Source organism: Neophocaena asiaeorientalis, unplaced genomic scaffold (assembly GCF_003031525.2).
Source record: "Neophocaena asiaeorientalis asiaeorientalis breed wild unplaced genomic scaffold, Neophocaena_asiaeorientalis_V1.1 scaffold332, whole genome shotgun sequence".
In the NCBI taxonomy this organism is placed as follows: Eukaryota; Metazoa; Chordata; class Mammalia; order Artiodactyla; family Phocoenidae; genus Neophocaena; species Neophocaena asiaeorientalis.
Genome location: NW_020173111.1, coordinates 6,435,296 through 6,462,235, shown reverse-complemented (window position 1 = coordinate 6,462,235; position 26,940 = coordinate 6,435,296). Strand labels below are relative to the sequence as shown.

Genomic DNA, 26,940 nt, shown 5'->3' with positions numbered 1-26,940 from the left:
TATAATTTCCTGCATAATTGTTCTTGTAAGCCTCCATTCCACTGGAGTGGTGGAAATTTAATCTTGGTCAAATTGTGTGTTCCCCTACCACCGCTTTTCCCTTAAGTTGCATCTAAATCCCTGCCTTTTGGGGAATTTGGTAGGACCCCTGATGGAGACATCGCTAGGCATCTGATACCTAGGTTATCAGGCATGAGCTGTTCACTGCTGAGTTGTCCCTCATTCCTACCCTCAAGACACCTTTAGGGCCCACTGTTCTTTCTGCTCCTCCCATGCTACACTGGAACATTGTGGGTCTGGGAAGTTGGTCTCCAGGATCTGCCCAGGGGCGAGCAAGGTGCAAGGTCTCATCTCTGTTTAAACTTCCATCATTTCCCTGTATTCCTTCCCTCTCTCCTTTCCCTTCTACTTGTAAAATCATATTTAGTAAGAAGACAGGAGTTGACTCTTACATTATTACATTTTTTTTCCCCTCCCAAACATTGTCTTTATTTTGAGCCATTTTCATTCCTTAAGGATTTTGAAACTACCAAGTGAGAAACAGACATCCTGTTCTCTTTCTGCTTCCATAGCTTGAAATGGGTGGGGGAGAGGTAGGGGTGGAAGTGAGGATATATTGTGATTTGTAAATTTCCTTCCCCCATTCATAAATATTCATTAGCTGTGTGGTCTTTCATTAACCAAGCTGTCTTTTGTTCTCTGGAAACCTCAGAATTCTCACTCCTGCCACACGTAGACAAACAACTAAAATACCTTTCACTTCACCTCTCCCTAAGTCCCAAAGCAAAACTCGAAAAATGTATCCATATTTTTCAAACCACGATATAGATTTCCAGAGATATTTTGCATACGTTTAACTGAAGTTTGCCTTGATAAACACATGTTCTTACGTTTTCATTTTATTTATTTATTTTTGCCTAAGCATCGACAAGGTGGGGCTAATATTACAACCTCAAAAATGTTCTGCTAAAAAAAAAAATGTTTTGCTGTGCTTACCAATTTTTTTGCACATGGGTTGAATTCTCTTCCACAAATCCATCTATGAGTTCTGAATGATTCAGGGCTATATATCATCTCTTTGCTCACTTGTTTACAATTTCACTCTCAAAATAATGCCTTAAATAGTATATCTTGAAAATTAACTCTCAAATTATGTTTCCCTCGGGCTTCCCGGGTGGCACAGTGGTTGAGAGTCGGCCTGCTAATGCAGGGAATATGGGTTCGAGCCCTGGTCTGGGAAGATCCCACATGCCGTGGAGCAACTAGGCCCGTGAGCCACAACTACTGAGCCTGCGCGTCTGCAGCCTGTGCTCTGCAACAAGAGAGGCCGCGATGGTGAGAGGCCCGCGCACCGTGATGAAGAGTGGCCCCCACTTGCCACAACTGGAGAAAGCCTTCGCACAGAAACGAAGACCCAACACAGCAAAAATAAATTAAATAAATTAATAAACTCCTAACCCCAACATAAAAAAAAAAAAAAATTATGTTTCCCTCCCAAAATGAGCATAGCACTGCAGTTAAGACTAAGGGATTTGGGGTCGGGTTATCTGGATTCAAATTTTGGCTTTGCTATTTATTAGCTGGGTAAACACGAGCAAGTTACTTAATCTCTCTTTGCCGCTGTATCCCCATCTGTACAATGGGGATATTAATAGGATCTACCTCATAAATTTGTAATGAGAACTAAATGAGCTAATATTTGTAAAGCGCTTAGAATAGTGTCTGGCTCTTGATGAATGTTGCCTGGGAGTTTGTTAAATGAAGCGCTTTATACATGTTGACTGTTTAGTATTTAGTATGTACTTTCCCTTTTATGGTTGGTGCTTTGCATGGGTCAGGTGGAAACCAAAGCAGAAACTCATTTATCTTTCCTGAGACTGTCATTATTCCTTGTCTAGACAATTGCACTGAACCCCTAAGGGGTCTTATCTCTAACCTCCTCTTTTTCCAGACCATCTTATTTATTGCTGTTAGTAGCTCTGGTCACATCTCTGTATTTTTTAAAAAAATTTTAATGGGTCTCTATTTCCATTGTGAGACCTTGCTAAGTTTTGTACAGAAATACCTTTCCTAAATATTCAGGAAAATGAACATGTGCCCTGGGATATATAAAATAAAGCAACCAGGCACCAGTAAGAAATGTCTTTGAATTCCGGGCTCTTAAAATTTTATGTCAGCTTTATATTCTAATCCATAACATGGCCATGCTTATTTTAACTTAAGAAACATTTCACACTTCTTGTTATCAGGAAAGTTTTCAAAGGATTTTTCCTACTTGGTCCTTGGTTAATTGATGAGAGCTACTGCATCAATTTTGGATAATTAGACTGAATAACAGAGACCTGACAGCTCATACTAGGCAATTTCTTTTTGCTGCTGACGTCACAATATTTCTCGAATCCAGACAGTTAAATGTATGGATATACCTTTTTTACCTGTTTTAAGAGCTATGTGGGATAACCATTAAGTAGAGATACCCTGAATACCGACAAAGAGGTAGAATAGTACATTTTCAGACTCCTGTTGATTAAAATTTTAATAAATATGTCTTCATGCTTACAGGTTGTAGGATTTTTATGGTTGCAAGCAATAGAAAATCAACTCAGGCACAACTAGGGCACCTACCAGGCACCAGTGGGGGATGACCGACACCTAGGGGGATGACGGACACCTAAGGGGATGGGAGGAACCCCCAGCGACCAGCTTGCAGGATCTTAGTTCCCAGGCTAGAGGTTGGGTCCAAGCTCCTGTGGTGGGAACTCCAAGTCCAAACCGCTGCACTAACAGAGAACCTCAGACCCCAGGGAATATTAATCAGAGTGAGGCCTCCCAGAGGTCCTCATCTCAGCACCAAGACCCGGCTCTATCCAACTGCCTGCAAACTCCAGTGCTGGACGCCTGAGGCCAAACAACCAGTAAGACAGGAGAACAGCCCCACCCATTAAAAAAAAAAAAAAGTGAAACAACAAAAAAATATATTACAGATGAAGGAGCAAGGTAAAACCCTACAAGACCAAATAAATGAAGACAAAATAGGCAACTTACCTGAAACAGAATTCAGACTAATGAGAGTAAAGATGATCCAAAATCTTGGAAACAGAATGGAGAAAATACAAGAAACATTTAACAAGGATCTAGAAGAACTAAAGAGCAAACAAACAGTGATGAACAACACAATAAATGAACTTAAAAATAGTCTAGAAGGAAACAATAGCAGAATAACCGAGGCAGAAGAACCGATAAGTGACCTGGAAGATAAAATGGTGGAAATAACTGCCAGGGAGTAGAATAAAGAAAAAAGAATGAAATGAATTGAGGACAGTCTCAGAGACCTCTGGGACAACATTAAATGCACCAACATTGGAATTATAGGAGTCCCAGAAGAAGAAGAGAAAAAAAAATGGTCTGAGAAAATATTTGAGGAGATTATAGTTGAAAATTCCCTAACATAGGAAAAGAAATAGTCAATCAAGTCCAGGAAGCGCAGAGAGTCCCATACAGGATAAACACAAAGAGAAACACGCTGAGATACATATTAATCAAACTATCAAAAATTAAATACAAAGTAAAAATATTAAAAGCAGCAAGGAAAAAGCAACAAATAACATACAAGGGAATCCCCATAAGGTTAACAGTTGATCTTTTAGCAGAAACTCTGCAAGCCAGAAGGGAGTGCCAGGACATATTTAAAGTGATGAAAGGGAAAAACCTACAAGCAAGATTACTTTACCCAGCAAGGATCTCATTCATATTCGATGGAGAAATTAAACCATTACAGAAAAGCAAAAGTTAAGACAATTCAGCACCATGAAACCAGCTTTACAACAAATGCTAAAGGAACTTCTCTAGGCAGGAAACACAAGAGAAGGAAAAGACCTACAATAACAAACCCAAAACAATTAAGAAAATGGTAATAGGAGCATACATATCAATAATTACCTTAAAGGTAAATGGATTACATGTTCCAACCAAAAGACATAGACTGGCTGAATGGATACAAAAACAAGACCTGTATACATACTGCCTACAAGAGACCCACTTCAGACCTAGGGACACATACAGACTGAAAGTGAGGGGATAGAAAAAGGTATTCCATGCAAATGGAAATTGAAAGAAAGCTGGAGTAGCAATTCCCTAATCAGACTAAATAGACTTTAAAATAAAGACTATTACAAGAAACAAAGAAGAACACTACATAATGATTGAGGGATCAATCAAAGAAGAAGATATAACAATGGTAAATATTTATGCACCCAACATAGGAGCACCTCAATACATAAGGCAAATGCTAACAGCCATAAAAGGGGAAATCAACAGTAACACAATAATAATAGGGGACTTTAACACCCCATTTTCACCAATGGACAGGTCATCCAAAAAGAAAATAAATAAGTAAACACAAGCTTTAAATGACACATTAAATAAGATGGACTTAATTGATATTTATAGGACACTCCATGTAAAAATGACAGAATACATTTTCTTCTCAAGTGCTCATGGAACATTCTCCAGGATATATCATATCTTGGGTCACAAATCAAGCCTTGGTAAATTTAAGAAAATTGAAATGGTATCAAGTATCTTTTCTGACAACAATGCTATGAGACTAGATATCAATTACAGGGGGAAAAACTATAAAAAGTACAAACACATGGAGGTGAAACAATCTGCTATTAAATAACTAAGAGATCACTGAAGAAATCAATGAGGAAACTTAAAAATACCTAGAAACAAATGACAATGAAAACACAAGGACCCAAAACCTATGGGATGCAGCAAAAGCAGTTCTAAGAGGGAAGTTTATAGCAATACAATCCTACCTCAAGAAACAAGAAAAATCTCAAATAAACAATCTAACCTTACACCTAAAGGAACTAGAGAAAGAACAAACAAAACCCAAAGTTAGTAGAAGGAAAAAAATCATAAAGATGAGAGCAGAAATAAATGAAATAGAAACAAAGAAAACAATAGCAAAGATCAATAAAACTAAAAGCTGGTTCTTTGAGAAGATAAACAAAATTGATAAACCATTAGCCAGACTCATCAAGGAAAACAGTGAGAAGACTCAAATCAACAGAATTAGAAATGAAAAAGGAGAAGTAACAACTGACACTGCAGAAATACAAAGGATCATGAGAAATTACTACAAGCAACTATACGCCAATAAGATAGACATTCTGGAAGAAATGGACAAATTCTTAGAAAAGCACAACCTTCAGGGACTGAACCAGGAAGAAATAGAAAATATAAACCGATCAATCACAAACACTGAAATTGAAACTGTGATTAGAAATCTTCCAACAAACAAAAGCCCAGGACCAGCTGGCTTCACAGGTAAATTCTATCAAACATTTAGAGAAGAACTAATACTTATCCTTCTCAAACTCTTCCAAAATATAGCAGAGGGAGGAACACTCTCACACTCATTCTATGAGGCCACCATCACCTTGATACCAAAAGCAGAGACAGATGTCACAAAAAAAGAAAACTACAGGCCAATATCACTGATGAACAAGATGCAAAAGTCCTCAACAAAATAATAGCACACAGAATCCAACAGCACATTAAAAGGATCATACACCATGATCAAGGAGGGTTTATCCCAGGAATACAAAGATTCTTCAATATACACAAATCAATCAATGTGATACACCATATTAACAAATTGAAGGATAAAAACCATATGATCATCTCAGTAGATGCAGAAAAAGCTTTTGACAAAATTCAACGCCCATTTATGATAAAAACTCTCCAGAAAGTAGGCATAGGGGGAACCTACCTCAACATAATAGGGGCTATATATGACAAACCCACAGCCAACATCATTCTCAATGGTGAAAAACTGAAACCACTTCCTCTCAGATCAGGAACAAGGCAAGGTTCCCCACTCTCACCACTATTATTCAACATAGTTTTGGAAGTTTTAGCCACAGCAATCAGAGAAGAAAAAGAAATAAAAGGAATCCAAATCGGAAAAGAAGAAGTAAAACTGGCACTGTTTGCATATGACATGATACTATACGTAGAGAATCCTAAAGATGCTACCAGAAAACTACTAGAGCTAATCAATGAATTTGGTAAAGTTGAAGGATACAAAATTAATGCACAGAAATCTCTTGCATTCCTATACACTAATGATGAAAAATATGAAAGAGAAATTAAGGAAACATTCCCATTTACCACTGCAACAAAAAGAATAAAATACCTAGGAATAGACCTACCTAAGGTGACAAAAGACCTGTATGCAGAAAACTATTAGACACTGATGAAAGAAATTAAAGATGATACAAACAGATGGAGAGATATACCATGTTCTTGGATTGGAAGAATCAACACTGTGAAAATGACTATACTACCCAAAGCAGCCTACAGATTCAATGCAATCCCTATCAAACTACCAATGGCATTTTTCACAGAACTAGAACAAAAAGTTTCACAATTTGTATGGAAACACAAAAGACCCCGAATAGCCAAAGCAATCTTGAGAAAAAACAGTGGAGCTGGAAGAATCAGGCTCCCTGACTTTAGACTATACTAGAAAGCTACAGTAATCAAGACATTATGGTATTGGCACAAACACAGAACTATAGACCAATGGAACAGGATAGAAAGCTCAGAGATAAACCCATGCACACAAAGATATGGTGATATGGTTACCTTATCTTTGATAAAGGAGGCAAGAGTATACAATGGAGAAAAGACAACCTCTGTAATAAGTGGTGCTGGGAAAACTGGACAGCTACATATAAAAGAATGAAATTGGAGCACTCCCTAACACCATACATAAAAACAAACTCAAAATGGATTAAAGACCTAAATGTAAGGCCAGACACTATCAAACTCTTAGAGGAAAATATAGGCAGAACACTCTATGACATAAATCGCAGCAAGATCCTTTTTGACCCACCTCCTAGAGAAATGGAAATAAAAACAAAAATAAACAAATGGGACCTAATGAAACTTCAAAGCTTTTGCACAGCAAAGGAAACCATAAACAAGACAAAAAGACAATCCTCCGAATGGGAGAAAATATTTGCAAATGAAGCAATTGACAAAGGATTAATTTCCAAAATATATAAGCAGCTCATGCAGCTCAATATCAAAAAAAAAATCACAACCCAATCCAAAAATGAGCAGAAGACCTAAATAGAAATTTCTCCGAAGAAGATACACAGATTGCCAACAAACACATGAAAAGATGCTCAACGTCACTAATCATTAGAGAAATGCAAATCAAAACTGCAATGAGGTATCACCTCATACCAGTCCGAATGGCCATCATAAAAATTCTACAAACAATAAATGCTGGAGGAGGTGAGGAAAAAAGGGAACACTCTTGCACTGTTGGTGGGATAGTAAATTGATACAGCCACAATGGAGAACAGTATGGAGGTTCCTTAAAAAACTAAAAATAGAACTACCATATGACCCAGCAATCTCACTACTGGGCATATATCCTGAGAAAACCATAATTCAAAAAGAGTCATGTACCACAATGTTCATTGGAGCACCATTTATAATAGCCAGGACATGGAAGCAACCTACGTGTCCATCGATGGATGAATGAAGAAGATGTTGAACATATATACAATGGAATATTACTCAGCTATAAAAAGAAACACAATTGAGTTATTTGTAGTGAGGTGGATGGGCCTAGAGTCTGTCATACAGAGTGAAGTAAGTCAGGAAAAGAAAAACAAATACCGATGCTAACACATATAGATGGAATCTAAAAAAAAATGGTTCTGATGAACCTAGGGGCACGACAGGAATAAAGACACAGACATAGAGGACTTGAGGGTACAGGGAGAGGGAAGGGTAAGTTGGGACGAAATGAGAGAGTATCACTGACATATATACACTACCAAATGTAAGATAGATAGCTAGTGGGAAGCAACTGCATAGCACAGGGAGATCATCTTGGTGCTTTGTGACCACCTAGAAGGGTGTGATAGGGAGGGTGGGAGGGAGACACAAGAGGGAGAAGATATGGGGTTATATGTATATGTATAGCTGATTCACTTTGTTATACAGCCGAAACTAACACAACATTGTAAAGCAATTATACTCTAGTAAAGATGTTTAAAAAAAAAAAGAAAGAAAATCAACTCAAAGCAGCTGAGGCCGAGAAGGGAATTTATAGTTTAGTAAGTTTAAAGTCCAGGGTTGTAGCTGGCTTCATCTGTGGCTGTTTCCAGGGGTCAAATGATCACACGCTCCACTTCTAGGGAAGGATCTTTCCACATGGCAATCAAAATGGTGGTCATGGTGAATTGTACAAATTGAAAAGTGTTCATTTTCCCCGTTACCTCTCTCGGAGACGGACAAGCTTTGCTCAAATCCATCTCTCATTCAATCACTGTGACCACGTGGGTAGGATGCAGTAAGTGATCACACCTTGATCAAGTGGCACACCTACATCTGGGAAGAAAGGAGCCTGTCACCACTCCACATCTCATACACCATGCTTCCTGTTTTTGCAGCACTATAAAGTTTCCCATACACAAAACTGTAAGTGCTAAAACTGAGTCAGGGCAAACAAAAACAGTTGGTCCCTCTTCCCCATCACCCAAAAGAAAAGTGGTTGCAACCCAAAGGTGGATGGGAAAGGGTGTTAGGCAGAACAAATGTATAGGTACCTACCGTAGTGCACCACAGGGTTGAATTGCTTCGGTGTATCGGCAGATGGAACACATTTCTGATCATTCCAGCTCCCTTATTCTCTTAAGACAGGGGTCCCCAACCCCCGGGCTGCGGACAGGTGCAGTCCGCGACCTGTTAGGAACCGGGCCGCACAGCAGGTGAGTGGCAGGCAAGAGCGAAGCTTCATCTGCGGCTCCCCATCACCTGCATTACCGCCTGAACACTCCTCCCCCAACCACCGCCGCCTCGTCCATGGAAAGATTGTCTTCCACGAAACTGGTCCCTGGTGCCAAAAAGGTTTGGAACCACTGTCTTAAGATATTTACTTGTCAAAAGCCTTTTTTTTCAGTCACTGAAGAAAGCTGACTGATGATTTTTAGTTCACTGCCAATCTTTAAAATCTAACGTAGGGACTTCCCTGGCGGCCCAGTGGTTAAGACTTCGCGTTTCCACAGCAAGCGGTGCGGGTTTGATCCCTGGTCGGGGAACCAAGATCCCACATGCCAGTGGGGCATGGCAAAAAAAAAAAAAAATTAAAAGTAAGTAAATAAATAAATATAAAAAATCTAATGTAAATGAACCAGAAGTCTCAAACAACTAATAGTTCCACCATGAACTCTCCTAACTCAGACTTTATTTTTGCTCCAGTAGTCTTGTCACATGCAGTGAAAATATTAGCTTTACTTTGTAATTGTCATTTGAGCGTTTAGCTTTTAAAATGCAAATTATTCATCTTTGTGAGCCACTTTTATTGATAAGGTGCACTTATAATGAATTCATTCACTTAATCCAAGTTTTACTCTTTGTCATGGCATTTTCTTTCTTTCTTTTTTTATAAACAAAAATAACAATTCAATATTAAGTTAGAAAACTTTGACCAGCTGCTACTCCTGACTAAGCCAGTGTGCATCTGCATAGTAAAGAAGGCTTTCAAAATCAACATGTTCATTATAAATGTTATTCCAAAGAAGAAATGGGGCTTCCCTGGTGGCGCAGTGGTTGAGAGTCCGCCTGCCGATGCAGGGGACACGGGTTCGTGCCCCAGTCCTGGAAGATCCCACGTTCCGCGGAGCGGCTGGGCCCGTGAGCCATGGCCACTGAGCCTGCGCGTCCGGAGCCTGTGCTCCGCAATGGGAGAGGCCACGGCAGTGAGAGGCCCGCGTACCGCAAAAAAAATAATAAAATAAATAAAAATAAAAGAAGAAATGATGAAATCACTATTTTTTTAAAACAACGTTTACTTCTTTACTAGCCCTTGAAAAAATACAAAAACAGATTATTTGCAAAAACGTGTTCTTGTAGCAGGAGACTTGATGTGGGTTACCACTTCTGGAGTTCCGTCCATAATATATTTGGCTTCATCTCTGCATATTCCCATACTTTTATTTCCAGAAAATGCTGTGTGGTATTTGGTTGAAAATATTTTCATCAGTTATTTTATCAACACATATCTTCACAGACATCACCATTACAAATATAGTAAACAATTCCCTAATTAATAACAACCGTGCATTCACTCAACTATAGGAAAAAGAACTGGATTACATATGACTAAAAAAAATCATACTCAGGTGTGTTTATTAACTGTGCTATTTTTATAAGAACGCATTTTCCAGATTGGCAACCTCTTTTTTTTTTTTTTTTTTTTTTTTTTTTTTTTTGCGGTATGCGGGCCTCTCACTGTTGTGGCCTCTCCCATTGCGGAGCACAGGCTCCGGACGCGCAGGCTTAGCGGCCATGGTTCACGGGCCCAGCCGCTCCGTGGCATGTGGGATCCTCCCGGACCGGGGCACGAACCGGTGTCCCCTGCACCGGCAGGCGGACTCTCAACCACTGCGCCACCAGGGAAGCCCTGGCAACCTCTTTTGACCTAAACAGATTTGGAAATATCTACCATGTAGCATGTCACTAATTTTTCATATTTTTTAAATAAACATCAGTTTCCAAGGTAATTAAAAAGTCATTCTGGGAGCTTTATGAAATTTTTAATTGATGTGTGAATTTTATTGTAATGCTGTAGCCAGGGCTTCTTTCTTTATGGTTAAAAAAAGTTTGCAAGTTTGATTTTTAAATGTCACTTCAAATATAATGGTTCCAGGCAATTAATACTCAGTTTTCTCAAAAAACCATATACAAACCTTTAGTCTCATTCACGCATCCACAATAATAGAAATTTGTATTAAACATCTGATTATATCTGTCTACATTTTAGATGGATTTTGGCTTGTTAAAATGATGATTGGAATACATCACTGTCAAAATAAGCACAGGGAAATTTGGGTAGTTGTGAGCTGTCAGTAACTTCGATAATTTCAGGTTTTTCTGAATTTCTCCTGTTCTCACTGCTTCAAACTTACTATTAAAACTTACTCCTTTTCACTATTGATTCCTGTTCCCATTTGAAAATACAATTATCAATATTTTAAAAGTATTACAATTAAAGATAGTGTGGTATCAGCTTCCAGAATAATCCCCATTCTTGCCTTCAGTTTTCATGCCCTAGTATTGTCCCCTCCCACATCTCTGTAAATAATAAGACTATTGGAGAAATGATGGCGTGTGACTTCTGAGATGAGGCCATAAAAGACATTGTCACCTTCTCCGTTGTCTTGGATCTCTGACTTTGGAAAAAGTCTGCTGCTATGTCATGAAGACAATCAAGCAGCCCTATGGAGAAATTAATGCAGTGAGGAGCTGAGGCCTCCTGCCCACAACTATGGGCATGAGCCACCTCGAAGGGAGATTCTCCAACCCTGTCAAGCCTTCAGATGACAGTAGCCCTGGCTGACGTCTTAAGTGTAGCTTCCTGAAAGAGCCTGAGCAAAGACATCCACCTAAGCTGCTCTCAAATTCCTGGCCACCGGAATCTGTGAGATTATGAATATATATTGTTGTTTTCAACCATTAAATTGAGGTAATTTGTTACTCAGTAATTAATAACTAGTAATAACTAGTAAAGACAATCAGACAGAAACCAGAGTTTCAGCACAGAAACTTTTTGGTGCTTTTTTTCTTAGAAAACTCACTGCTAAGTGAAATGAAAAAGTGCCACTTGTAACAAAATATCCCATCAGAAGCAACTGGGCAGGAATTGATTTTATGGGAGTTAGTAGATCTTTTTTCTTTATCACACAAAAAAATTAAAAACAGTTTTATAAGGTGGGAAATTTATTTTTGAAAATACTGGCTGGGTGTATCCTTGTGGACTGGGCAAGAAGTCTCACATTAATGCAATGTCTCCCAGTGATATTTTCAGGGCTTTCTTACCTTTGATATATTGGTTGGGAAAACATCACTGGACACCCTGATAATATCAAACCACCAAAATTTCCTATCATTCATTACACATAAAATTTTACATTTTTCCAGGCTTTTATGAAAATAAGATTGGCTGCCATGAAAAAGTGGGATATTGTTTATTTTCCTTACTGAATGTATGTGACAAAACCTTTTTAGGGCTTAAAAATTCTGACAAGAACTCCTCCTTATAGGTCCCAGGAACCAGCCAAACTGGCCCGGCCATGATTGCTGAGCTCAGCCTGGCATTTCCTGCCTCTACATCCAGATTGCTTCTTGCCCCTGGGATCCCTTCTCTGCTTCTCCTTGCTGAAATCACATCCATACTCCCACTCACCTCATTTGCTCCTATGTAAAAAAGTGTCTCTTAAATCTGCCATGTGAGAATAATATTTCCCACCTTGGACCATACCCATTTATGACTATTCCCACATTTACCATCGTAATATATATATTTTTGGAGTTGAAAGTTTGGAGTTAAATTCTTCTCCCCAAGAAGCATTTAAGTTCCTTCTGGATTTGAGTTATCCCTTAGAGAACTTAACTCAAATTCTTAAAAATGGTAGGAAAACCAAAGGTATTTCCCATTTGAAGTATTACATAAATAAGTCCTTCTGTACCCCAGAGTCATAGTGGGAAGTTAGGAGAATTGAAGCCATTGGTGGTACAGTTGGGTAGAGCCTTCCTAATAGGCAGGGTGATGGAAACTCTGTAACTCTCAATTCATCTTGAAACTTATCCCCATTTTAACTCTTAGCCCCTTTCTTCAACAAAGCATTCTGCTCATTGGGAATCCACTTTTGACTTTCTTATATTGGAAATGTATGAGAAAATATTTACTCATAGAAATAATTTTACAACAAATATTGCTGCGACAGGTAGGTCTATTTCATCATTAATTTCCAGAGCAACCTGTGAAGTTTTGTCTGATCTTTTTAGCTGGACTTCCTTAATACTTGTGTTTCATTTGTCTAGGGGTTAATTGTATGCCACCTAATGTTGTTTTTCAAATATTTACTACATTGATGGAATCTTTTTTTAAAAAATTTTTACTGAAGTATAGTTGATTTACAATGTTGTGTTAATTTCTGCCATACAGCAAAGTGATTCAGTTATCCATATATATTATTTTTCATATATTTTCTTTTTGTATCCACTTCTCAATGGATTTCATTTGATTTTTACCAAAAAATGAAAAGAATGTCTTTGTGGAGGGTGATGGCACTTGGTTTTACCTTACTTACAAGCTAATAACTTGGTCTTTTGCTGTTTCCTAGTTGCTAACAGAAGACCCAAGACTTCTGGGTCAGAGACAAAGGCCTTTTCTACTCATGGCAAAATACACAGTGCAAGCTTCATGTTTGCAATGGTTCCCCTTTACCTCCCAAATTTCATGGGGTTGTGTTACAGGAGAGAAACAGAAGCTGGAGAATCCTCCATTTTAGAGCAAGCACTAAGTAAACCTGTTTTTTGTCTTGGAGAGAGACATTATTTCATCCCTCAAGGTTGCTCACTGAAAACATACCAGGTAAAGAGAGGCCACGAGACAAGCTGGGACCTGGGACCTGGGACCTGGTACCCCTTACTGCAGTGCTTGCACCTGGACAAATGTCTCCTTGAGCAACAAAATACAGAGAAACTGTGAGGGACTAAAAATAACTGTGCCCATGTGCAACTGGGACAAATTATAGACAATAAGATACAAAAAGACCAAAAAACCCAACTGCCACTTCTGAAGAGCCAGGAGCAAAAACAGTGTGTCGGGAGCAAAAGCAGGGTACTGCACATGCCCCCTGCACACAACACCACCAAAGGGGTGGGCAGACCGCCTAAGCCAACCCTCCAGCCCGACCCATGACATACCCCTACCCTCACCCCATATAAGGAACCTGCTCGTCCCCCTGGAGGAGTGAGCAAGGGCACCTCTTACTTGTTTTTGCTCCCCCCTGCTGCAGCAGGGTACCCAATAAAGCCTTGCCTGATTTCTTGTATGGCCTCTTATCAATCTCTGTTGATTAAGGAAGGCCAAGAACCCTGGTTGGTAATAGTTAAGGCCTTGCTTTCTTGGCATACCCAACAAGACATATGTGAGACTTACGTAGGAGCCTCTCGCCCTACAGTCATTACTGATTTCCTTTATTTATTTATTTATGACTGCAGCACGTGGCTTGCGGGATCTTAGTTCCCTGACCAGGGATTGAACCCGAGCCCTGGCAATGAAAGCACCGAGTCCTAACCACTGGGCCACCAGGGAATTCCCCCTAATTTCCTTTATTTTGACTGAAACACTGGAGCTCAGAGAAGTTAACAGATAACTTAAGTTTACACAGCTAGTAATATCAGAACTTGAGTTTTCTAATTCTAAATTGGTGCTATTTTCAATAGACCTGCACTGTCTAATATATAAAACATTTTAATAACAATTTTCATTTTGATCACAGTTCTAAATAACATTTGAATATTAATAAAATATTAAATATAATAAATAAAATTATTAAATATACAATGTAAGAAAACATCAGCTATAACTTTATTCAATCTTGTTTTAAAACATCATTAAATAAAATATGAAATATAATCTATCTATTACTAAACATAACTTCACTTATTTCTTTTTACTTTTCAAACTGTCGCTACTAGAAAAAATTAATTACATATATTAATATTTTATGGTCACATATGTATTATATTTCTATTGGATAGCCCTGCAATAGACTATAACTCTTTTATCCCTTGTTTTCCTTTTAATTCTTTAGCCTTAACTTTTTTCCCCTACTTTTTATTAGTTTTAACATACATGTAGTAAACACACCATGTACTAGTCTTAAGTGCACAACTTGTTGAATTGATACCTATGCATGTACTGCAATGATCACTACTCAGGTCAAGATATAGAACATGTCCATCACTGCAGAAAGTTCTCTCAGGCCCTAGTCAATTTCCTAGTCAATACCCACCGACTCCCATTCTTTGTGATAACACCTCTTCTAATTTTTATCACCATCAGTAAGTTTTCCCTGTATTAGAACTTTACATAAACAGAATCACAGAGTATATATTCTTTTGGGTCTGATTTCTTGTGCCCAACATGGTGTTTTTGAGATTCATCCTCACTGTTGAGTGTATCAGTAGTTTGTTTTTTATTGCCTTGTAGAATTCCATTGTATGGCTATATACCACAGTCATCTATTTTCCAGTTGGTGGATGTTTGGGATGTTTCCAGTTTGGGCTATTATGAATAAAGCTGCTCTGAACACTCGTGTACATATCCCTCTTAACCTTTGGGAGAGATTGTGATCTATCTTTGGTGAGCCACCCAATGCCCCCACTGCCACTGTAGTACCTAACACAATGCCCTTCTTGATGGGTATTTATTGGAAGTATGGTTTCAAACTAGCAGTGTCGTGATTTGTCTGTCAGTCTCCATGTGGAAAATAAAGTCCAGTGTCAGAAGAAAGTCGACTCAAAGTTTCCACTATTATCATAAATAATGAACAAATAGGTCAGGAAGTCGGTCTCCTGTATTTAAACGATCTAGTTCAGTCTAGTTGCCAGTTAAAAATAGACTTGTGCTCCCAGATACATTTAGTGACTGATTACGAAAGAGTGTAGATGTTTCTTATGCTGTTTTTCCCCCTAATATTTCTACCCATTTTCTGTGCCTGCTTGCTCTTCTCTTTTTAACAGCAGTTCAGAGAAAAGAAAGTTCTCGGTGGAAATACTGTATGGATATTCAAAGAAAGACTGTGTTATATTGATACAAGAAGTGTTATTATTTTGGTAGTAAATTCCAAACTTTTCTGTTTCTTTTCTTTAAAATTATCTATTTGGGAGAAGCCAGACATCCTGTGTTTAAATCATGAATCTGAAATCATGAGTGAGGCTGGAGACTTAATCTTTGAGCCTTAGTTTTCTCATCTTTAAAATGGGGATGTAATACCTTCCACATAGGGTTGCTTGGAGGATTAAAAGACCTAACATGTGTCAAGCTGAGCTCTTCAGGCAATGGCGTTTGTGAAGCCCAGTTCTCATTGGACCCACGCTTTTTTCCTTCATGAGCTGCTATTTTCATTTCCTGTTCTCTTTGTCTCTCTGATAACTTGGGCATCGTCAGATATCTGTCTGCCAAGATTCCTAAATTGTGTGCTCAAGTACCCCAGGGTGCTGCCATAAACTCAACAAGAGCCTTCCAGGATAGCTTGAATTTTAAAAGGAAATGGTGATATTTGGCATCTGTCCGTCATGGAGTGAACTACTAGCTCCAAGGAGTTAGAAGTTTCAACATTAGATTGTGGTACATGTCTTTCATTGATGCCATTTTTGCAAGGCTGTGTTTTCTGTGGTTGCTATGATAAAAAGCCAGTGCTGCATGAGAAGCAATGTACCACAGGCAATGTCCAGTCTGATTCCCAGGTTTGAGAAATTGTGCAGCGTACCAACAGGTGCAGATATCTCATAAGTGAGTGCGCTTATTTAAGAACGAAATGAAAATGCACTTTCTTTTCAAATGCTTACTAAGATGTTAGGATGCGAATACTTATTGTTTGGCTCTTACTATTCAGTCGATGTATTTCTTAGGTGTTTCTTTTGGTCTAAGGTTCTGTGAAAAATCACTGATACTAAAGTGCCGTGAACTAGAAGGCTTGAGAACTTTCTGTTCTAACGATATTTAACTGAGGACAGACAACAGTGCTATAGAGAAATAAGTAGATTTTGTAGTAGGTATGTAATGATAATAACAATGTTAAATTTAAATAGTCAAGACTACATCTTGTAGATAAACATGTTATTCCTCAAAAAAACACTTTAAAACATTGTATTGAAGTATAGTTGATTTACAATGTCGTGTTTAATTTCTGCTATACAGCAAAGTGACTCAGTTATACATATATATATTCTTTTTCATATTCTTTTCCATTATGGGTTATCACAGAATGTTGAATATCACAGAATGTTGAATCATGTGCTATTACAGTAGGACCTTGTTGTTTATCCATTCTATATATAATAGTTTCCATCTGCTAATTCCAAACTCCCAGTCCTTCCCTCCTCCACCCTCCACTCCCCCTTGGGGGACAGAACCACAAGTTTAGAGAACAGAACCACAAGTCTGTTCTCTATATCTGTAAGTCTGTTTTTGTTTCGTAGATATGTTCATTTGTGTCTTATTTTAGATTCCACATATAAGTGATATCATGTGGTATTTCTCTTTCTCTTTCTGGCTTACTTTGCTTAGTATGATCATCTCTAGGTCCATCCATGTTGCTGCAAAGGGCATTATTTCATTCTTTTTAATGGGTGCATAATATTCCATTGTGTATACATATGTACCACATCTTCTTTATCCATTCATCCATCAATGGACATTTAGGTTGTTTCCACATCTTGGCTGTTGTAAATAGTGCTGCTATGTACATAGGGGTGCATGTATCTTTTCTAATTATAGTTTTGTCTGGGTATATGCCCAGGAGTGGGATTGCTGGAGCATATGAAAAAAATCACTTCTTTAATTAGCTAATTCCTATATGTTCTCAAAACTCAATTTATACATAAACCTCTCCAGGAAGCCTTCCCTGGTTTACACCTCTCCCACCCCCATTCTCAGTGCCATCTAGATAAGAAGCCTCTCATATAGGCTTCCAAATACCTTCTGCTTACCCCATCCTCGCATCCTGGGAATGTTGATTTTCTTGTCTGTACTTAGGTTTGTTGGGGGTAGAGACCAGATCTAAATGAACTTTGTATCTGTGGACCCTGGCACAGTGTGTAGCACATAACGAGCTTTCAGAAGATATTTGTTGATGAATTAAAGAAACACACAGAGGGTATGCATAGGTAATAGTAACCAGTGTTACTAAACATTTCATAGGTACTTCCAACGTTACTCAAATGCCATAATATTATTTTATAACGTGAAGACTATTTAGTTATCAACTTAAAGACCTTGAGTTACACAAGTTCAGAAGGGTGAATGGAGACAACAGAGGGCTTAGGGCAGCAGTAACTTTTGGTCACAGGGACAGGTAGGGCTGAACCTAGAATCCAGAACTTCCTACATTTTTTTTTTTCCTATACCACATACTGCACCTGGTCCCTGGCAATTAGAGAACAAACTTCTTTGGCTTGGACCCTTTTTTTATATTCTTCTGTAACCCATATGAACAGAACCTTTAGACACTCAAGGAACAGTTACTACAGTTTACTTGATTGAGGCCTAACTGCAGGGAGATTACAGTCAATTAAAGATGGAAGAAACTTTACATTACAATACAAAGAGAAACAGAGAAATATAGAAAAAACCTCAGAGTAAACACAGAAGAGAGGTTTTTTTGAATCTGGAGAGTGTATTATTATTGTTTTTGTTGTTATTATTTTGTTACTGTGAACATTTCAAGCATTTCATTACATTCATTCACTTGTTCAACTTAAATTGACTGAGCACCCATTATTTGCCAAACACCATCCAAGGGAAAACACAAATGATCTTGGAGCTTTCTGTGTAATAGAGGAGACAGATACATAAAATAATTATTAAATTGTGGCTGGAAATAATTGGCAGGAAACTAAACACAATGTGCATTTATTTTTTTTAATTTTTATTTATTTATTTATTTTAGGCCACACCACAGGGCATGCGGGATCTTAGTTCCCTAAGGATCAAACCAGCACCTCCTGCAGTGGAAGCGCGGAGCCCTAACCACTGGACTGCCAGAGAAGTCCCAATGTGCATTTAGAATGTATTATAGACCAGTTTACACACACTAAAATGGCTAAAACTAATTACCCCAACCATACCAAATATTGTGGAGGATGTGGAACAACTGGAACTTCCGAGTACTTCTGGTGGGAGTGTAATATGGTCCAGCCACTTTGGAAAACAGCTTGGCAGTTTCTTCTAAAGTTAAACATACACTTCTCATACGACCTAGTAATTCCAGTCCTTGGTATTTACCCAGGAGAAATGAAAGCCTGTCTCTGCACAATGACTTGTACACTAATGGTTATGGCTGGTTACAGCTGGAAAACTGAAAAATGTAGCAACTCAACTGTCTATAAACAGGTGACTGGGTCACGAACTGTGGTTCTTCCATATATGGAATACTACTCAGCAATAAAAAGGGATTACTGACACACCAACAGCACTGGATCAGCCTTAAAACGTATGCAAAAGAAAGAAAGAAGCCCGAGTCAATAAGAGTACAAACTGTGTGAAGTCACATGAAATTAAAGAACAGGGAAACCTATGCTACAGAGATAGAAATCCGATTAGAAACGCTTGGCAAGGCAGTGGTTATTGACTGGGATGTTCCTCGAACTTCCTAGGGTGATGAAAATGTGCTCCAACTTCTTTAGGATGGTAGCTCTTCACACTGGTGAATACATTTGCCAAAGCACACGGACTGAACACTTAAAATCTGTGCATTTTACTCTGCAAATTAAACCTTAGTTAAAAGAAAAGAAAAGCATCACATGGTGACCCAACCAGAAGCAGGAGTCATGGTGTTTGTTTTTTGTTTTTTAAATAAGGAAGTGTATTCTACAAAGTAAAACAACAACAACCACCACAACAACAAAACAAACCCAAAAACCCGGAGTGGGGCTGGGAAAGTGGAATTCCAAGTACCAGAAACTTTCCAAAGTATTGGTTTCAAGTGGAGGAAAACCTGGAAGTGTTCTCGATTTTACAGGGCGAGGGCAGGCTGCTGAGATGGCGGGTTGCAGAGAACTGTCGGCTTCCCGGGGGTGCCAACACGGTCCGACCCCAATTCCCCGCGGGGGTCCCACCGTCCCCAACGGTTCCCGCCCCTGCCTCCGCCTCCGCCCCCGCCTCCCCCGCGAAGCTAGAGTCCGGACAGGCGGGCGGGCGCTCGCCCGCCGGCGTCGCGCTGACGTCAAGCGCGCGCTGACGTCGCCGGCGGCCGCGGCCTCTGAAGCGGGTTGGGGCGCGGGGGGCGCCGAGTTTGACTAGTTTGGGGGCCGATCCGCGCCTGACGCTGTACCCGCTGCGCCCCACGAGCCGCGCCTCGGCCGAACCCAGCGCGTCCCTCCCGTTCCCGTGGGGCCCCGCGCTGGCGGCTGGGCGGCGCTCGGCGAAAGTTGGTCCCTCACGGGCGGGCGAGCGGTCGCGGCCATGGAACCCCGCTGCATGGAGTACTTCAGCGCCCAGGTGCAGCAGAAGGACGTAGGCGGCCGCCTGCAGGTCGGCCAGGAGCTGCTGCTCTACCTCGGCGTCCCCGGCGCCATCCCAGACCTGGAGGAGGACCTGGGCTGTGTGGGCAAGACGGTCGACGCTCTCACCGGCTGGGTGGGTTCGAGCAACTACCGGGTAAGCGGCAGCGGCGCGGCCTGGCCGGTCACGCCCTCCCCCGTCGGCCCTTTAATCACGGATGTACGAGGCCGGCCGGGCGAGCCCTCGGGGGGGCGTCGGTCACCTCGGAACCGCCTCGCGAACTCGGGGTCCCCCGACGCGCCCCCACCGGGGAGCCTGCCTCTCCGAACTCGAGCCGGAGACCGACTTCCCACCACGACCAACTTTTTCCACAATTGTGAACAGTGACAAATTCAGCGATTCCGTGACACCGCACCGTGCGGAGTTCCTTGTCAGTGGGATATGATGTTTCATCACGTATTTTAAAAAATCAGTGATCATTTACATGCATAAAAGGTTCGAAGACGTTTTACATTTCTACGTACCTATGTAAACACTACCCAGACCAAGACGTAGGACATGAGGATACAAATTTTAAGTTGAAAGATGTCAAGTTAATCCCTGTTCATTAGTGATTTTTATCCTACTTAATCGCCTGTTTCTTTTTTTCTTATATAGTTTGTGTGTGTGTGTGTCTGGAAGGTTGTGCTTTTCGTGTCTAAGGCATCTTTAGAGCTTAATAGCATGCCTGATTAAGTTTACTGTTAAATCTAATGAAAAGATGCTGACCTCATGGCATTATTTATTTGCTTTTCGTTATGGCCGACGGAAGGCAGTTGAATGCTGTCATTTTGTTTTGCCGCAGTTGAGGACTGACTCGGATTTGAAACCGTGCCGTAGAAGGTTAGCTGATGCTGACAAAAAAATAAAAGGATGAGGTACAAGAAGGAATGAGTGTTTCTGAAGAGCCGGTAGTAGGCAGGTTGTAATGTAGCCAAGTTGGGAGACCAGTTAAATATTCTGTAATCAGCCTGAACTGTGGTTTTTGGCAGTAACTTTTCTTTCTAGTCTTCTGGTGGCAGTGTTGCTTTAAAATGTTGGCCCAAACGTCCTGTGGATGAAGTGATTCTTCTTAGTAATAGATCCTTATAACCCAGCGAATAGGCTGTACTTTGAAAGCATTATCATCATGGAGAAGAAAAGCAAACTCTAAAATTATTATGCAGATTTAATGGTGAAACTTATATGAGTTTTGGAAGGGTTTGACGTTTTACAAGAATAATAGTTTGAGAATTAACCACTTCAGTGCTCCATTATATACTATCTCTTTATTATTTTTTAAAACTTTGGGAAAAGTTAATATTTAAGAATATGTCATTACTGTTTAGGGGATTAGTCTTATTTCTTTGGAAGAAACAAGCTAAATTTACTTATACTGTAAGAAGAGCATACACACTCAAGATAGGTGATTTTGTGTTACAGCCTAGGCTGCTGTAGAAAGTCGGCTCTTTGGTAATGCTTGCTATCCTTCCCAAGTGAAGGTTGATGTGTCACCTCTACGCTGGCTGTGGTTGAATTGGCTTTGGGCCATTTCACTCCTCAGATGTACTATCAGTGAATGGCAGTTAAGTAGTCCCATCTCTTGAAACATATTTTTGGCTTCTGTGATACCACAGTATCCTGTTTTTTCTTGTCTCTAAGCACTACTTCTACTCAGTGTTATGTTTTTCCTTTAACTGATCCTTAAGAGTTAGAATCCTTCAGGGATCTGACTCAAGTTCTTATCTCTTTACTACACATTCTCTCCATGGTCCTCAGTAGATACTATAGCCTGAGACAATTTCAGAAATCCGAAGAGAACTCCCACATCCTCACCTACATACTTCCTTGTAGCTGTGCCCATATAACTCTGTCTTCTCTGTTATAGTGAACAAATTATCTATCTTTCCCACTTCTACCAATCCCCCCACGTGGGTATGAAGGCATGTGTATCCCATGCCCTCTTGCCTTCTCAAGGACATTAATTCATTAATTCTGATCTCTCCTTGAATCATTAGTTCTCTCCTTTCTACTGAATTCTGTAGTATAAGAGCTTTTCTGACATTGTTAGGGAGAGAGCATTCTAATTAGTTTATTTGGGATTTATAAACTAAGTTACCAAGCTAGGTCATCATTTTTTATTCAAGATACAATGAATATTTAAATCTTTTGAAAAAAGTGTATCATGGAATTTTTTGAACATACATACAAATAGAAATGTACTTAAATTTCAAGTTATGCTGAAGAAAATATAGTTTTTCTTTGGATTTGATAGTACTTCAGAATTTGAGTTTCTTTTTTTTTTTTTTTTTTTTAATTTTAGTTTTTTTTTTTTTTTTTTTTTTTTTTTTTTGAGTTTCTTAATAACAGTGAATTTGAGTGACTATACTTATATGCTGGGTATTATTCCAGATATTGAAGACCCACCTGTGAACAAGACTAGAAAGGCTTATTCATTTAGCTTCATTTGGATATTAATTGAGGACTTACCATGTGCAGACAATCTTCTGGGCACTTGGGATACAATAGTGAAAAAAAGACAGAAATCCTTGCTTAGATTCTCTTGGGGGCAAGAGGAATAAACAAGATAAAATAACTAAAATCTGTAGTGTGTTAGATGGTGGTAAATGCTTTGGGGAAAAGCAGTGAAGGGAATAGGAGTGTTGGGCAGGATGCAGATGTTGGAATTTTAAATAGTTGGTCATTGAAGACCTCACTGAGAGAGTGATTTAAAGGAGGGAAGAGTGAGATCACTGCTGTCTTGGAGACAGATAGGTATAAAAATTGAATAGTTTCAAGTAACAAGTGTTTGTAAATCAACTGATGTGAAAGAATGAGGAGAAGATGAGACTATTTTGGAAGTAAAGGAAGTGAGGTGAAATTTGAGTACAGACAGGAAAGAAATACAGGAATGAAGAATGCCTTTAGGGAGAGGAAACTGCAAATGCAGAGAACCTAGTTCTGTGGAGGGACATAAAGAAGGCCAGCATGGCTAGAGTTTACAAGTGAGTGAGGTGTTCAGAAAGGTGAAGTTGAGGAGGCAGGTAGAAAGAGCTTCGTAGGATTTTATTCTAAATTGGCGGAGGTTTTTATGTAGAGGGTTGGCTGCTTTGTGGGCAGTGGACAGTAAAGCAGCATAAGAAGAAGGAGAGCGATGGTGGCTAAGGCTTGTTTGGTAGCAGTGGCAGTACTGAGAAGTGGAAGATTTGGTATGTGACTTGGTGGTATAGCCAATAGCACCTCCACTTGCATTGAATATGAGTATTGAGAGAGAGCAGTTAGGGGTAGTTGCGTTGCTTGAGCACCAATAGAGGGTAGTATTTACTGAAATGGGGAAGACTGAGAGCAAGTTGGGTGAAGGAAGTAAAAAGTTAGGTTTGAGAAGGTCGTTTGACATCCAAGTTGAGATGTTAAATGGACGGTTGGGGTCTTCATCCCAGTGGAGAAATCATAATTGAAGATTAAAAATGTGAATAGGTATGTATATTATATGAAATATATATGCTCTGGTGTTTGACTTTGGTAAGGATAGTCCTGTGATTTCATGAGTTCCCAAATTTTAAAATGGTACAACAGCAATAAAGTGTCCCTTATAAAATGCAGTTAAATATGATACCCACCATTTTAAAAGTCCTTAGTATCAGGCATTGTCTCAAGTGCTTTATTTCCATTATCTCATTTTAATCTTTAAGGTGGCCTTAGAAAGTCAGTATTATTTCCTCATTTTGTAGAAAAGAAGATAAAAGTATCTTGGCGTAGGTCCTAGACCTGGTATATTGGTGGAGTACTTAAACCAAGGGAGATCAGGATTTTCCTTTCCTTTTCTATACTTTTGTAAACCTCTTCAATATCCTATCATTTGTCAGCTCTACTCTCACTTTTTAATTTTATCTATCTGCAACTATAACAAGTTGACCCTAAAAATGGAGAAAACAGTAAGTACCATTTATATTATAACTAGTGCTGGGCTAGTAATGTGCTAGGATTTCAAGTCTTATAATCCAAAATCACAGCCCTTTTGCCATTTGAAGGATGATACTTTTCAATGTTAGCATCACCTTGATTGTATATCTTATAAACCATCAATTTCTTACAATATACTATTTTTTAGTTTGAAGTCTATCTGTATATATGGATGTTGTCTCTTCCTTTTACCTGCCATATAGGAAGAACATCCAGGTTGTTTTTAACTTTTTCCTGTTTGCATTGTCCTTTTGCATTGTCACCTTGTACATGTGCATGGGAGTTTCTGTAGGGTGGTGATTCTGAACCCTGTGAGATTCAGTGCCTTCTTTTAATGCCCCCTTTACAATCCTGAAATAAAATTTATAGATAATACTCAATACACATCATTTTAAAAAATCCCAGTAATGACCTAACTGTACTATAAAGGAAAATTACACATAATTTATAATGAGATAAAATGTTTCAATATGTAAATGTGCCAGCCTGACTACCCAGGAAGACATAATGCTAGTCAGATGGCTGTATCAGTACATATTGCTATAAATGCCGATTCAGACCACTACAGGTATGTGGTTGCTCATTATGCAGACTTCACCAGCGGCATTACTGTTGGTGGTTGTGATATTCTGTGACTATAAATTCTGAACCTTATTTCTTTGACTATACCATCTTAAAGAGATTGACCACCCCATGTGACATCCAATTCATTTAAGTTTTAACTGTCCCATTATCCCTCTTGTCTGAGTTTAAATATCCTAGTCAGTCAATCACACCCTTACATTCATTTTTAATTCTCTTCTCCCTCCTCACTTTTCCTTTGTGGTTCTCATTTGATAAAATGTAATCCTAGTTAATCGAACTCTACCTACCTTGCACCTGCACCAGTGCAACTGAAGGTGGATGGAGAAAAACACAAAACCTCTAACTGATTTCATTTTTTTAATTTATTTTTTTGCGGTGTGCGGGCCTCTCACTGTTGTGGCCTGTCCCGCTGCGGAGCACGGGCTCCAGACGCGCAGGCTCAGCGGCCATGGCTCACAGGCCCAGCGGCCATGGCTCACGGGCCCAGCTGCTCCGCGGAATGTGGAATCTTCCCGGACTGGGGCACGAACCCGTGTCCCCTGCATGGCGGACTCTCAACCACTGTGCCACCAGGGAAGCCCCTGCTTTCATTTTAAATTCCTGACCTTCAAGTGGGTCCTCTTTGGAGCCTGGCAATCTTCCTATGTTTTCTTGGTTCATTCATTCTTTCATCTGTTCTTCTCCCCTCAGACCTATCAATAGTTCTGCTTCCATCATCAGTTTCAGCTGATGGCCTTGCTTCCTACTTCACTGAGAAAACTGAAGGAACTAGAATTTATTAAGATTCCCACTACTGTATGTACCCACCTTCCAGCATTTGTACCCATGGCAGGCTCTCAGTATTTGTAGAATCAGTGAAAGTGTGTGAAAGCACATTTGATTTATCTGCTGGCTGCATTCCTGGAAACCTCATATAGTAAAACTGTGTACATACACACAAAAGTGTTAGCCTCTGATAACTTCAAACAGGGCTTTTATTTACTTAAATGACTGGCAGCAGGGCTACCAAGTATGGCCATATACCTTTGGGCTGCAGAGCTGCAGGGAAGAATACTGTGTGTCTCCAATAATTGTTCTTGGTTATGTGTCTAGCAGTGGAAATATTGGGTTATACTTCCTGTCTTGTCCCCCTTGCCCTACCTAGAATTTATCAGTATCTTTAAGTTACTTATTTCCCTCCTTTTTTGAGGGAAATAGTTTTTTAATATATTTATATAAAAACCTGATATTTCTGTTCAGGTTTTCAAAATTTGTAAGCCATCATGTTTTACTTATTTGATCTGTGCATACATGTTCACTTGCCAATTATTCTATCCCATTCTTTTACTCATTTTCTTAGATGCTGAGTTAATTTGTGTGGGGAAAAAAAAGTCCTGTACACCTACAGTATTTCCTAATGAGAGAAGGAGCATTACAAAAGTATGCTTGTTATGAATAAAATAACACATGCCTTTCCTCTGTTGCACCTATGGTGGAAAAAAATCTATGACTGTGAATTAAGCTTATGTCCTACCTAGATTTCAAGAACTCTTGTTGTCAGGCTTTCTGACTTTTACATGGAAAGTGGTGGTTTGTTTTTTTTTTTTTGGCCGTACTGCGCGGCATTCAGGATCTTAGTTCTCCCACCACGGATCAAACCCTTGCCCCCTGCAGTGGAAGCGCGGATTCTTAACCACTGGACCGCCAAGGAAGTCCCAGTTGTGATTCTTAAATTGGGGGTAATTACTGTCGCGTGCAATTACTTAGCTCTATTGTTGGTTGACAACATTTCTGATTTAAATCATTTTGAAGATTAAACATTATATTGAATTAAAACTCTGTCACCAAGATGACAACTTGCGTGTGAGTTTATTGATGTCATATTACTCAAAGATGTTCAACCACTTGTAATTCAGAGGTAAAAAGGGAGTGAGAGAGAGAAAGAAAGAATAGGAAAATGACCCTAAAGGTTCTGGGACTTCTTGGGGTTAATAAAATTTCATAATTTTTTTTTTTTTGGCCATGCCATGCCACTTGCAGGATCTTAGTTCCCTGACCAGGGATTGAATCCAGGCCTTGGCAGTGAAAGTCCCAAGTCCTAATCACTGGACCGCCAGGGAATTCCCCATACATTTAAAAAAATTTTCAGTTTTGTGGCTTAAAAACACCGTAAAATTTAAGCTTGGTTGTAGCCCAAAGTTTGCTTTTTGGGGTTTCTGTTTTTCTACCTGTTAAAAGGTATGTTATTTGTGCTTTTATGTCTCCCTCTCTCTCTCTCTCTCTCT

At 39.4% G+C, this 26,940-nt stretch overlaps 1 protein-coding gene across 6 annotated transcripts in view; it reads left to right on the top strand.

Annotated features, from left to right (window-relative positions):
• Positions 1–19,873: 19,873 nt before the first annotated feature.
• CLASP2 (cytoplasmic linker associated protein 2) overlaps positions 19,874–26,940 on the top strand; it is a 175,633-nt gene continuing 168,566 nt past the window's right edge. For all 6 annotated transcript variants that reach the window (XM_024743456.1, XM_024743455.1, XM_024743454.1 and 3 more), the window contains exon 1: positions 19,874–20,266. In XM_024743456.1, coding sequence (XP_024599224.1) covers positions 20,072–20,266 — 195 coding nt within the window. In that variant the 5' untranslated portion in view covers positions 19,874–20,071. The remainder of the gene's footprint in view (positions 20,267–26,940) is intronic.